The sequence below is a fragment of the Sphaerodactylus townsendi genome, linkage group LG04 (assembly GCF_021028975.2).
Source record: "Sphaerodactylus townsendi isolate TG3544 linkage group LG04, MPM_Stown_v2.3, whole genome shotgun sequence".
Lineage (NCBI taxonomy): Eukaryota > Metazoa > Chordata > Lepidosauria > Squamata > Sphaerodactylidae > Sphaerodactylus > Sphaerodactylus townsendi.
In genome coordinates, this window is record NC_059428.1 from 89,055,815 (window position 1) to 89,069,915 (window position 14,101).

At 42.4% G+C, this 14,101-nt stretch overlaps 1 protein-coding gene across 2 annotated transcripts in view; it reads right to left on the reverse strand.

Annotated features, from left to right (window-relative positions):
- STS (steroid sulfatase) overlaps positions 1 to 14,101 on the reverse strand; it is a 134,726-nt gene that overhangs the window by 82,821 nt on the left and 37,804 nt on the right. For both annotated transcript variants that reach the window (XM_048495184.1, XM_048495183.1), the window contains exons 4-6: positions 10,849 to 10,971; positions 9,056 to 9,479; positions 2,420 to 2,556 (exon numbers count right to left, since the gene is read on the reverse strand). In XM_048495184.1, the coding sequence (XP_048351141.1) occupies positions 2,420 to 2,556; positions 9,056 to 9,479; positions 10,849 to 10,971 (684 nt within the window). The remainder of the gene's footprint in view (positions 1 to 2,419; positions 2,557 to 9,055; positions 9,480 to 10,848; positions 10,972 to 14,101) is intronic.

The following is a 14,101-nucleotide window of genomic DNA, read 5'->3' on the forward strand; positions in this document are numbered from 1 at the left end:
CAGAATCTGCTCTGAAACTAACTGCTACACCCCACTGCTCTGAAACTCTAACTGCTATACCCCACTGGCTTTCATAGAGTGGCTGCTGCTGGGCAAGCAGCCAGTCCTAAGTGAGTTTTGCAGGTCAGTTGGTATTGAGTCACTCATTCGGTTGCTGTCAGGCCTGGTTCCAATGAGTCTTCCCTCAAAGGTCAAAACAACCCTGCCCCTGCCCCCATGGCTTTAACTCTAGAAACCAAGCCTTGGAATGTGGTAGTTGCCTGGCAATGATCACTGAGGGAATCCACTGCTTAAAGCTACAGGCTTTCCTTTTATTACCTGCGTTTTTTTTAAAAAAATGAGATTTTTCATGAACATTAGGGAACAGCATAAATTGTCAAAATTATTCTGATGTTCCTAGTGGAAATAAATCAGAATTATTGGATGACCTGAAAATCAATACAGGTTGTAAATTTGGTCCTTAACCCATTGCATATAACAGACCAGGTGTATTTGGACTGATCTCTGGAAAGGGCTTTTCAAATGTAGATGCTACTGAGCATGATGTATAGTATGTCTTGGCCCCATGATTCGATACCCATGGTCCCAAGTTCCCTAAGACAATGTATTGTCGAAGGCTTTTACGGTTGGACTCAACTGGTTGTTGTGGGCTTTCTGGCCTGTGTGGCCACAACAGACATATCACATCAGCATAGCACCAAATCTTGACAAAACTTTTCAAATAAAGAGCCCTTCATTCAGCCTTTGATTTTTCTGATGCAACATGAAGTTGCAGAGTAACTTGGAATAATCCTTTTTCTTATCATTGCATACCATGGCCAAGTATAAAAACTTGCATCTCTCCAATTAAAATTAATCAATTGGAGAAATTTTTCAGTCTTTTATTGACCCACTTCCACATTTTAGTCTATGAAGCAACTCTATTAACAGCATTGTTATTATATCTACAGCCAACAATAGTCCTTTCTCATTGTTCAGTGGTGCTCTGTTTCGCACAGTGATCTTCAAAAGAAGTTGTGAGGTAAGTAAATAACACTGAATTTGTTTGTCTCCTGTCATGTTGTAGAATGGTAATGTAATTGACTTTTCGTATTCGCCACATCTTAGTTCCATAACCCTCCAACATAATTACCAACTGTTTATGTGATGTTACTCACCCCACTTTTCCAATACTTTGCATGGTACAGTTCATTATCTAATCAATCTCAATCTTTATGACATACCCAGAGGAGGAAAAAATATTTACTTGATCTACTACACATCACCTAAACATTGTCTTGTGGAACTTCCTTGGATATGGCTATGACCCACAAGCTCCCAATAAATGTATTCAACCCTGACTACTTAAAACTCTTTTTTCCCCCTAATTCAAGAGAATGGAAAAACAAACACTTCACTCACACTTTAAGAAATTAAATCACCATCCACATGCTCAGCATATTCTTGTCAGAACTTATATGGAAGCATCATTTTGTTGTGAGGTTTTCCAAATTTGGTGGATCTGAGGCTTATATGCTACATGTCTGCAAGTAGTCTATGTTGCTTGATTTGATCCCCATATCTTCATAAAGTCTAGGTTAAATTATCCTCATGCTGGCCATTGCTGGTGAGAGGGAAAGACCGAGTGATAGCATCCCCACATCTCCTGTAACCTCTAGTTTTACCATCAAAATAAACATGTTGTTATATAAATTCTTGTGAAGATAGTGGCAAGATCTCTTTCAGCCTACACTTTCTTGCCAGCTTTCTTTTTAACAGTTAAAATGGGTTACATCATACAGACTTTGAGCCCCATCCAGAGTAGGGGGGCTGAATCTGCTGATGGAAGTGATGCAGGCTTCCACTGGTGGAAATGGTCTCCTTGGGACACTTACCCAGTGGAGGGGTGAAACTATCGGTGTGTGGCTGCTGCTGGCCTTCCCCAATGCTGGAATGTGGTGCAGGATACTACGCCAATGTCCCAGCACCCCTGCCAATGACACACTGGGGGTTATCTGGGGACATGGCCAGGGGAAGAGCTGACATTAGCTTCTTTTCAGTCATTTGCTGGTTTACACCAGTGGTGAGGATTCAGACTTACATGGCCCTTTTGGGTAACATAAGTCTACTCATCCTCATGGAGGCTTCTTGGAGATGAGGAGGCTGTTTTGTTTTGCAAATCTTCCTGCGCTGACAATAAGCATTTCCCTGTGCCACCGCACTGGCCTGCTACTTGGATGGGGCTGCCCATCATTTTCTAGGTTACTTCAGATGGATACCCTGAAATAATTTGGATTACTTCTGTGTGAATGATTTAGCACAACAGACATAATACTTTTCTTACAATCAAACATTTGGGAGTGGGGTTCAGTATTGCTGATATCTTTAAAAAGTAGTTAGCTCCAAAAGTGTAGACCTTGCAAGTAATCATACAACATACCTACGCTGTAGTCCATTTCTTCCACATTATCCCCATATAATCCATGCTTGCTCTTTCCTTCGAAATCCTGAGAGGCAAAAAGAGCTGTATGGACGTGAGGATACGACAGGAAAAGAAGAAATGGTGCCTCATTGTTTCTGAAACAGAAAAAGAAGGAAAGAGAATATAACATGCAGTATCTTATTATATAATTGAGCAGTGTGTTCTCGACAACTAATTAGAAAAAGCAAGGGCTGCTGGGAAGTGTAGTTTTCAGCCATCTGGGAGGGCCCAAATTCCAGCTCCTCCTGGGTGGGGGCAAGGACTACACTTCCCAGCAGCCCTTGATATAGGAAATCATGCTGTGTCCTACTGGCCCACAATATGTTCTCCCTGCCAGGATTTTTGGTGAACTTTGAAAAATTTCCTGCCTGGGAACACAGGAAAAACTTTGTCAAGCCACAGATGATGTGGAAGAGCCCATTTGCAAATATAGGTGACCCTGTGGGGGGGAATCTGAGAAAGGAGAGCCCATTTTCAAAGTACATGGCCTTTTCCACATAATCCATTTAAAACATTTTCAGGCAGCAAATGAAATGCTTCTTCCATGGAGTTTCACACTGTTTTGTCCCCCCTTTGGTACTGAAACATTTCCAAGCAGCTTTTTCTTCATTTTATTCGAAACCCCTTTAACAATGATTCTGAAGCATTTCCAAGCTGTCTTCCCTCCCTCTGAGGTCATATCTACAATGTTTTATCTTTCCCGCTGCCATTTTCCATGCCTCTGTGCCACTGCCCAACTCCCCCTTAGTGCTCAAAATTCCTTCCCCAAAGGGGAAGGGAAGCACATATGAAAACCCCCCACTGTTGCTGCTCTCTTCTTTTCACTATAGCTCCCTGCCCGGTTTTGCCCACTGGAAAAATAATCAGCTTAGTCAATAAGTCTGGGGAAAACAAATCCTTGCCTTCCTTTGCAGCAATGGAGGGGAGGGGGGAAGTGAGGAGAGATGAATCCAAGTCAAAGCAGGATTGGGGTAGTGGGGATCAGGAAGAAGGAAAGCCGAGTGAATATCACTGCTTGTGTTCTTGTTTAAACTGGGAGAAGTGTTTCTGCAGCTGATCAGTTGTGGACAATGCTCCCATATTCTCTGTGGTCAGAATATGAGGAAAATGTGAACAGAGAGGTTGAAAAAGAGCATCATTTTGCTTGCATTGGCAATCAAGGCAATTATCCAATGTATATACTGATATACATTGACACATTTGTTTCTTAAAAAATATAAGTGTTTTTCACAATACTTTTTTCACTAAAATATGAGCATGTTTTTCAATTTATAATATGGTTCAAATGAGAGGAACAAATACAAAATACATATGGGTACATTCAGTGTGTTCTGCTGGAAGATAAACAGATGTAATTTGGCAGAGACATTCAGCGGTAAGGAATTTCATGAGCTACTTCCAAATATTAGGAAACAGTTTCAGAGATGTTGATACTCATTAGGCTTTTCCTAATTAAAACAGTTTTTATTATGAGCTGTTCAATTAATTACAAGCATTATTTAAAAATTAAACCTGCAACCTTCAAATGGTAGTTTCAATAGAGATGTGAACTCAGGTGGATAGATCTTTTCTAGTTTCTACATATATATTTTCAGGGCCTTTTCCACACAAAATATTTACATCATTTTCAGGCTGGAAGTAAAATATTTCCACCACACTGTTCCATGCAGCTTTTTCTCCCCTTTGGAAATATTTCCGAAACACTTTTCTTCCGTCGTTTCTGAAAACCCTTTTACAATGGTTCTTTTTGCTGAAACATTTCTGAGCCAGCTTCCCCCATGGTGTAATCATATTTTAAATGTTTCCTCTTTCCTGCTGCCATTTTCCATGCCTCTGTGCCGTCGCGCAACCTCCCCCTTGGTGCCAACCTTCACCTCACTCCTTTATCCCTCTATTTTCTTCATTGTGTATGTGTGTGTTTGCTGTTTGAATCAACGAAGCACTGGTTAAACAGAGCTATAGAGCACTGAAGCAATGAATCAAGGAAGCATTGTTTCAATGAATGAGCAAAAAAAAGTAATAAATCCCTCATGGTGCCCATGAAATGTTTGATGAGGTGAGTGCAGATAAACATCATGTTAAAAGGCAGGGTGTCCAAAATGTTCTGGAAATTTTCTAGGTGACGGGTGGAAAAGACCCAGGATTTACATTCGGTGGAGTAAGCCCCATTGTGTAGGATTCTGAATAGTCCTCTTTAGGTTTGTTTTCTTGTCATGTCATCCCACTCAGGTCTATTCAGTTGGGATTATCACTAAAAATGTCCCCTTGGGATTGCACTATTGTGCTAAATAAGAGTAGAAGAGCCCAACATGCCAATTGCTGTCATTGATCAATACATAAACCTCACTGGACACTAAAGAAATGGATCAACAACTTGTTAGCTTTAATGAAGGGCTGAGCAAACAACAAAAGTGCTTTTTCCTAACTGTAACCAAGTTACACCAGGATTCAGATATTTTCAGAATTTCATAATGCCCTTCATACAGAGGGCCATTTTCTAAAGGCATGAGACATTCTTGTTAGGCATGAGTGTCAAGTGCACTGAAGGCAGTTTTAAATTAAAATAATTAGCACTTGAGTACTTATGTCTTTTCATGATTAGCCCCTTGTAAATTAGAATAAATGTGCTATTCAGATGATGAATAATAATTTCAATTGGATAACGACTGAGACACACACTCATGCACACACATATTCTTCTGTTCTAGGCAAACACTGCCACTGACTTCAGCATAAAGAAGACTTAGGAACTACTTGTAAAGTGTTTCTGCACAATCTGTGATCCACCCATCTGAATACAATCCCCCTTTTATACACTGAGACCTCTTGAAGCTTGACAACCCTCTTATTTAGGAATACTAGATCGTTCTTACTATCCCAACTGCATATGGACTGCATTTGGCTTGGCAGTCACAGGTTATGCACCTCTGATGATTTAAACTAAGCAACAGATCTTCTTGAATTGTCCTGAGAGAATTAATTCATAGGAATTTACTTGATCACTTTCCTTTTGGAAAAGACAGAATTGAACATTTATTGGTATGGTAAGTAGGCAGCAGGGACGTTATCGATAGCAAATGGCATCCAGGACAAGAAGTGAAATTGCGCCCCCTCCACCGCAACTTGTACAGGCCTGGACTGCATGGGTACATGGGAGAGTGAGTCAGAAGGTTCAGCAATGAGGACAGAAACCTGGCAGCTTTTTTTAGCTGTCTACGCATCTAGTAATCTGAGAAGGGGGAAGAGAAAAATAGGCAAAGGGATGGAGAAAGAAAAAGTGAAAGGAAGCTGGAAAAGTAGAAGGAAGGAAGGAACAGATAGCAATTAAAAGAAAAAGAGAGGAAGTGGAAAGAGGGAGGAAAAGTGGAAGAAAATAAAGAGGAAGGAAAGAAGAAATGAAAAGAAAGAGAAAGCAAAAGAAAATGGAGTTCCCTGTTGGTGGCTATCACCCCCTCCTCCCAGCACAGTCTCGGAGACCCACCATTCCTGAAGACTGTGAAGCCCTCACAGCCAGAGATGAGCTGCTGGGGAACTGCACTGCTTGCAAGGGGACATGGCTGGCTGGAAGGAGGATGGGGAGGGGACCTCCAGACTTGCCTTTGGCTGGGAACCAGTGGACTCTGAGTTCCCCCTCTCTCCAAACTGGGATCTATCCTGCAGGTCTTCTCCAGCTCCCTCTGCTCACACTCACATACTCTGGGGACACACACCATTCCAGGGAGCCCAGAATAGGCAGCCCTGCTCCCCTGAGCGAAGCCTATGTAGAGCCGCCTGATGTTCTCCTTCAGACTCTCAGTATAGGATGCTTGGAAAGGCTCCCTATGTTCAGAGAGCAAGGAGCACTGGAATCAATGACAAAGAGGTGGCCCGAGCCTTTCAATCCTGCTGCCTTATGTTTGGACTCTCTTCTGGGTTGTTGCTTTCAAGAAAGCAAAGGGGGATGGATATACTGAGAAAACGGAACAAGGAATCAATTTGGGTGCTGTGTGGTTTCAGATGTATGGCGATGTTTAGCTGGCATTCAGAAGATCCTCTGAAGATGCCAGCCACAGATGCAGGCGAAACGTCAGGAGAGAATGCTGCTAGAACAGGGCCATACAGCCCGGAAACCACACAGCACCCAAGTGATTCCGGCCGTGAAAGCCTTCGACAATACAAGGAATCAATTGCTCCATAAAAAGTATCACAACCTAAAAAACTGCAAACAAATCCTTGCCTCCTTCTGGAATCCTACCCATTTCCCACCCATCCTAGTCTACAAGGCTCAAGAGTTAGGAAGCGGTTTTGTGCCCCCCCCCCCCCCACACATCCTTTTGGAAGAAGAGAGCACAGACTTGCCATTCACTCTTAGTTTTATTCCTTGCTTTTAAACGGATGAAGTAGAAATAGAAACCTTTTTTTTAAAAAAAAAACACTGCAAACTATGCAATGGGTTTTTAGCTGTAGGAGGATATAAAGCCTCTATCGGCAGGATGAGGAAGTAAATGGAAGGAAGAGAGAAAATGAGAGAGGTGGATCCGGCACAGCACAAATATGTTGTCTTTAGGATGGTGTAAAAAGATCCATTTTGGCATTTTGTGTTCCCACAGCACAGGAGAACACAAGTTGTCAGACAAAACAGATCACTTTTCCTGCCTGCTGCATGGAACACTTGTCAATTTCACAGTTGTGCCCGCCATTTTATGTGCTGCTACAGATTCTCCATGAAAATTCACCACAAAGGTTTCCTGTGCTTGCAACATAACTGCATGTGATTTTGCTGCAAAAAGTAGATGAATAAAGTTTGTTTTGCCTAGTGATCCTGTGTACATGTCATTTTTTTCATTTTTTGCTTCGAAAGGGATAACTGTGAAACTACAGTGACACAATGAGAAAAGCTGCAATGTGCACATATTTGTGTCCCTGTAGCTTGCAGACAGTCCCCTCAAAACAAAAAAGACAAAATGACACTTGCATGGGATTGCTAGGCAAAACAAACTTTATTCATCTAGTTTTTACAGTGAAATCACATGCAGATGACACTTGCTTTATACCCCACCTTTCTCTCCTGTAAGGAGACTCAAGGTGGCCTGCAAGGTCCTTTCCCTGCCTCACCCCACAACAAACACCTTGTGAGGTAAGTGGGGCTGAGAGAGTTCCGAAGAACTGTGACTAGCCTAAAGTCACCCAGCAGGCATGCAGGAGTGCGGAAACACATCTGGTTCACCAGATAAGCCTCCACCACTCAGATGGAGGAGTGGGGAATCAAAAGAAGTGTGGTTGATCAAATAGTATGCAAGCTTTTACAGAGGCAAGTCTGTGCTTTCTTCCAAAAGGATGTTTTTAAATTACTTTCAGCAGTATGGCACTTGGCTAAGAGACTCCCAGGCACTGGAGGCTGCTGCCCACCTCCCCCTTGGCCACCTGGCCCCTCACTAGCCCGCTTGCCATCTTTCCTGCTGTTCTGCAGCCGGTGGCTTGTGCCTCCACTTCCTATGGCTACCTCAGCCTTGTTGGGGAGCCTCCTCAGGCAGTGCCTGATCACACCCCAAAGACACAATCTCAGGCATGATGCACACTGCCAAGTGAGTGCCACCATGCTTTGGGGCACAGAAGGCAGGCTTGTTCTGGCCTGGCCTGAAGGAGTAGAGTGGAAAGATACTCCCAGGCCCTCTTTTGCATCCCACCCCTCATGCTGCCTTGGCCTTTCTAACTGGCACAGACAGCGATGGGGTGTTGAGGCTGGGAGGCATAGGGTGAAGCCAGATAGAGGTAAGGCTGGGGGGCAGAGCTGGCAGACAATGGGGTGGGTTGGCAGGCAGCCCCCCAGGGTAGCTTGAGTGGGGATTGCTAAACCTCTAGGGCAGTGATGGCAAACCTTTTCGAGAGTGAGTGCCCAAATTGCAACCCAAAACTCACTTATTTATCGCAAAGTGCCAACACGGCAATTTAACCTAAATACTGAGGTTTTAGTTTAGAAAAAAGGTTGGCTCTGAGGAGCACGTTGCTCAGGAGTAAGCTTGGTGAAGCAACCGTGCAACACTTCGAATGGGTGAATCATGACCCTAGGAGGGTTTACTCAGAAGCAAGCCCCATTGCCAGCAACTGGGCTTACTCCCAGGTAAAGGATCATGCCCAGATGTGTGTGTTTGTGGGGGGGTAATTTTCCACCCCCTCCCACATGATGAACTCTGTGCATGTGTGCCCACAGAAAGGGCTCTGAGTGCCACCTCTGGCACCCGTGCCATAGGTTCGCCACTGCTGCTCTAGGGCAACTCCAGTCAACCCCCCATAATCCTTGCCCACTATAGCCCTTTGAAGGCTCCAGTTGCTGAGCATGGCCCTGCTCTTCTAGCATGCCACTTCCAGCCTAGGTGTGTTCACTTCGAGCAGTGCTGTTTGAAGCCGCAGTCTGGATTCTGTGAGGGAGCCCAACTGGCCACATATCCTGCACTCCCATCTTCACTCTTGCTCTTTGATTTTAAAATAATAATGCAGAACAGGGATTCAAATTAATATTTTGCTGAGCCACCACATTATAGATTGCCTTGTAACAAACTCAACTTGTAACAAACTCAGCACAGTACCAATATATTGAAGTTTTAGCTCACATACCTTTTAATAAACCTTTTGGCTTCTTCTGTAAGCCTTTGTGTGAAGTTTTCATAGATCCAGGGTTGCTGAATTATAGTGTAATTCCTCATCAAGATGCAGTTTAAATACCGATAGTTATACAACAATAACACCAATAGTCCAAGTAACACTGAGGTCATTAAGAAGAAGTAGCCAAGAGCTCTGATAGGACCTCTGAGAAGACCAAAATAGCGTGCAGTCTTTAAAGAAATTAGGGCAATCCCAACCATCTGGAGAGTTGTATTAATGTACATTTTGACTCCTCTCACAAACACACTTCCGTGTCCAGGTCTGCAGTCTCTAATATTGGTGACAGGAATCCCATAGAAGTAATCAAATCCATGGTTTAAAGGGTGGTGGCAGAAATCATTACTGCTATTGCAGTTAATCCCAAGATGCCATTTGCCTAAATGCAGAGAAGTACACACATACAGATTTCAGATGGCTAGTCTGTCATACTCATGAAAACATTTCTTCTTACTGTTTTGAGTAATCCATCATTTTATTGCCAACATCAGATCACAACTAGAGCCAGGCTGGATGCAGCCCATTAAGTTCAGCATCCTGTTCACACAGTAGTTGACCAGCTGCCTCTAGGAAGCCCACAAGTGGGATGGCTGCAGCAGCATTCTCTTGTCCATGCTCCCCAGCAACTGATATAAAGAGCCATACTGTAGCACAGAAGGGAGTAGATATCCATCATGACTAATAGTCAATGACAGTCCCATATTCCATTAATTAGCCCACTCCCTTTTAAAGCCCTCCAAGTTGGTGACCATTGCCACGTCCTGTGGCAGAAAGTTCCATGATTTAACTATGTGCTGTCCCAAATCTTCCACCCTTCAGTTTCAGTGGATAATCTTTGGTTTCAGTACTATGAGAGAGGGAGAAAATCTTTTTTTGTCTACTGTCTTCACACTATGCATAATTTTATAGACATTTCAAAATATTTAAACTAATAGTTGATCAAAATCTCTTCCTAGCAACAAATAGAGCACACATGTCTTTTAAAAGGCAACAACTAGAGGGAGGATGAGGTACAGGGCACCACCATTTGCAGATTCACCAATAACAACTTCATCCATTAACAATCTGCAGATCGTCCATGTGATGTAGTTAATCCTGACCACAAGATCCCATCTTTCTTTGTGCTCAGTCAACATTCAGAGAAGGAGAGTAAGTATGAGAATTCTGGCTGCATACCCTGCCTCTTAACAATCACCCTGATTTGAGCAGATGCCACTAAATGACTCATGTGGCCAGTCCCATTGATGGATGACCTGGATTATCTGTGAAGCTTAGCCTTAAAACTTGTCTGGTGGCCACCCCTCATCTAGTGAATATTGTTGAAGAGCCTGGCAGCCACTGCCACCGTACAACTCATCTGGGCTCAGCCCCATGGTTGTGCAGTTGTGAAACTTGCCCCACGTGTCAGCAGCCAGTTCACCTGCATGGCCAGTCCAATCATGATGCCAAGCCAGGTGCCACACACAACTTGCCTAGGTTTTCACCCACTGGGAAAGGTGGTGGAGAAAAGGGGGTAGAACAGGGATTTTTCAAGGTCATTTTGGTCTCCCAGTCCTTCAAATATAACGTATTTTGCCACCTGTGGTGATTCTGGGAATGGATTGTCTGTGAAAGGCAAGTTCCTATAATAACAAAACAGGGTATTAATTTATATGATGTGATGGATAAAGAATCAATAGAAGCCAAATTGGATAATTTTACCCAGTGGGTGGTGACAAGAAACACCAACAAGCACATATTGATCATACCTATAAGAGCTGTAGAATAACCTTCTTGCTGTAAAAGTTTTGCAAATGTTATTTCTTCAGGAGGCAATCCACCAGAAGCACCAGCAAACAAGAATACTCCACTTCGATGTATAGAAGCTATTCCTGAAGAAATAAAAATTACTTTGGAAACATATTTTTAAGTGTTCATTAGTAGAATATATATACTTCAAAATACAGAAAGAGAACAGTATTTGACTTTGAAAGAGTACTGATATCAAAGTAAGAAATAAACAGTTATCGCTTCTCGGCCTATCGGCTAAGATCAAGTGTAAAATAACCAGTTACTTTACCTTACATTGTTAGCAGTACATTTCTGCCTTTTTTACTTTTGAACAAAATTAACTTTATAAACAGGAAAAATAACAAGGTTCAGTTGTTTGATAATATTGCTTTTAGTTGTAATATATGACAAACATGTGTTGCAGGCAGAAATGTGTGAGACAAATCAGCCATTTGGGGATAGGTAAGAAAAAAGAACCTGCTTGCTATATAAATAGTAAGACTGGAGTTAAAGAAACAATACATCTGGTAAACATTTTGGCTGTTTTTGCATGGCACAATTACATCAGGGTTGAACTGGGATCATATATACCTGGGCTTTTTTATCCTGGTTTCTCCCTTTGCACGGCTCCCTGCTTCTGCCCAGGAGCAGAGTTAGGACCAGTAGGAAATGCTCTAGTTTGCTCTGCACGAGCCATATTTCTGTATTTACTTCAGAAGCATGTCTCAGCATGCCCACTGTCCTGCATTTTGATTGGCTGTTGTTTTTGAGTGGCAGCTTGAATGAACAGGGGGGGGGGGGCAGGAAAAATAAGTGTGGTTCACTCCCGATTGGTGTTTTTGTGTATGTGCTGTGGGAATAGAAGAAACTGATCTGTTTTTAATAGTTTAAAGTAAGATTTTGCTGTCAGAAAGAGAAAACTAGTAAATAGGTCAGCTAATTGATTTAAAATAAAGCTTGTACTGAGGAAAATATACCAAGTGATTGTTCTGATTGGCTGTAGTTTTTGAGTGGCAGTGCAAGCACTTGTGAGCTTGACTGATGTCCCACGTTCTGATTGGCTGTTGTTTTTGAGTGGCAACTTGAATGAACGTGCCGCCTGTGTGGGAAAAATAAACTGGTCCTGCTGCTGATTGGTTTTTGCATGGTACAGGTACAAGCAGGGTCACACCGGGATTTTTAAAAAGAACCTTGAAACTGGTGATTTTTGAAAATCCCAGGCTAAGGTAAATAACACGGGGCGACACTGGGACAGACCCTGTGCAATATTGGGAACTGTGCAGAATTCCTGGCTGCACAGGGCTACTTTCTGTGCTTATCCCGGGACATTTTGACCATGCAAAAATAGCCTTTGAGAATTTTATGAAGTTTTTATTGTAATCAGATTAATAGTATGTTGTCAACCAACCAAAAAACCAGACTTTCCTGCTCCTGCTACAATCCTCTGAGATCCTTCCAAATGTTCTTTCTGGGTATCACTGAATGCTAAGAATAGCATATGGGGAAATGGGCACGTTTGCAAAGGGATAGGGGAATCATCTGAATGTGCTGTCCCTAGTTCAGCTTACAAAGATTACATTCAAATGGTCTCAAAGATGAAGAAGCCACCCCTTTGTGTCATTTTGTTCTCACTCGTATTTTATTTATTTTTATTTTTCAAAATGTATAACCTGCCTTGCAGCCTTCAGAAGGACCACTGAGATGGCTAACAAACTGAAAACATAAATAATAAAATCAAGCTTTATCATCCTGTGATCAGTAGGATAATATTGTGGTGATGAGGTCAGCTATAGAAAAAATTAGGGTTTTGGAATTCTGGGTAGTTTCCCTGTGTGTGTGTGTTTGTGTGTGTGACATCAGTCACAACTGATTTATGATGACCCTGAGGGTTTTCAAGGCAAGAGATGTTTGGAGATGATTTGCCATTGCTTGCCTCCACATCACAACCTTGATATTCCTTGGAGGTCATGCCCCTAAATTCTTGTAAGACCAACCCTAGTTAGCTTCTGAGACCAGATGAGATCAGGCTAGCCTGGGGCTATCCAGCTCAGAGCAAGTCTATTTAGTATACTTAGTATACAATCTCCTTACCCCTTCCCGCTCACAACAAACACCCTGTGAGGTAGTTGGGGCTGAGAGAGCTCAGAAGAACCATGACTAGCCCAAGGTCACCCAGCTGGCGTGTGTTGGAATGTACAGGCTAATCTGAATTCCCCTCTTACTTACACATGCAGAATTTTTTAAAGCCCACTGAATAAACAGGCTTATTTTTCTCAGATAGCAATGGAATGTTGATGGAATTGAATGCCAGTTAGAAAGTAGATTTTTTTTTAAAAAAAGGACTAATGACACTGGAATAGTTTTGGTATCCTGAAGGGGTTGCCTAGGATGGGAATATATGCTGTGACATGAACATATCCTGACTTTAAGTCCAACTATGAGTCCAGGAGGTTACAAGCATGTAACATGTGCATGTGTGTTGGATTTATTATCAGGAGGAAAAAAAGGGCTTCCTCTGATTCTAATTAATCCCACTCTTCAAAGACTTTTTAAAACAATACAGTTCATCAGTGGTGAAGTGTCCATGGGGTGGCGGGGCGTGATGCCCAAGGCAAAGCAGTGGCAGAGGCATGGTTGGGCGGTCGAGGGGACATGGCGGGGTGTTCCATGGTGAGGGTGGGCTCCACCTATGCAGTTCATAATATCTTGGAATTAGGTGTCTCGATGTGAAATCAGGGGTGCAGTCTGCCCTATAGCATGAGGCAGAAGAAGTAAAAAAATATTTCGTATGTTGTTCTACTAAGTTGCAAGGCTTGATTACCTGTTTCTACTCAGATTTCAACACTATAGAATGATGTTAATGATGTTACTGTGCCAAGTTCAAAAATGTCATAGCTAAACTATCATTTAGCCTGGAACTCTCATACAACTGCATTGCAGGGAAGGAGCTTCCCAAATTTCATTCCTCTCCTGTGATTTCTTCTTTCCCCTAAACTAGGCTGAAAGGTAGACATATAATAAATGGGTATATTATTTAATGGGGCATTCCAATTATGGGATAAGGTAGAAAATCTGTTATAATCCGTTAGATCATTTTCTAATATTTGAATCTGAGAGACATGCAGTATAACTTTTTTTCACATGGGGTGTTTTATACCACAAAGATTTAACAGGATCTATAAAGTGATTTGATTTAATTATTGGAAGTGTTGAGAGGGTGAAGTTAAATTC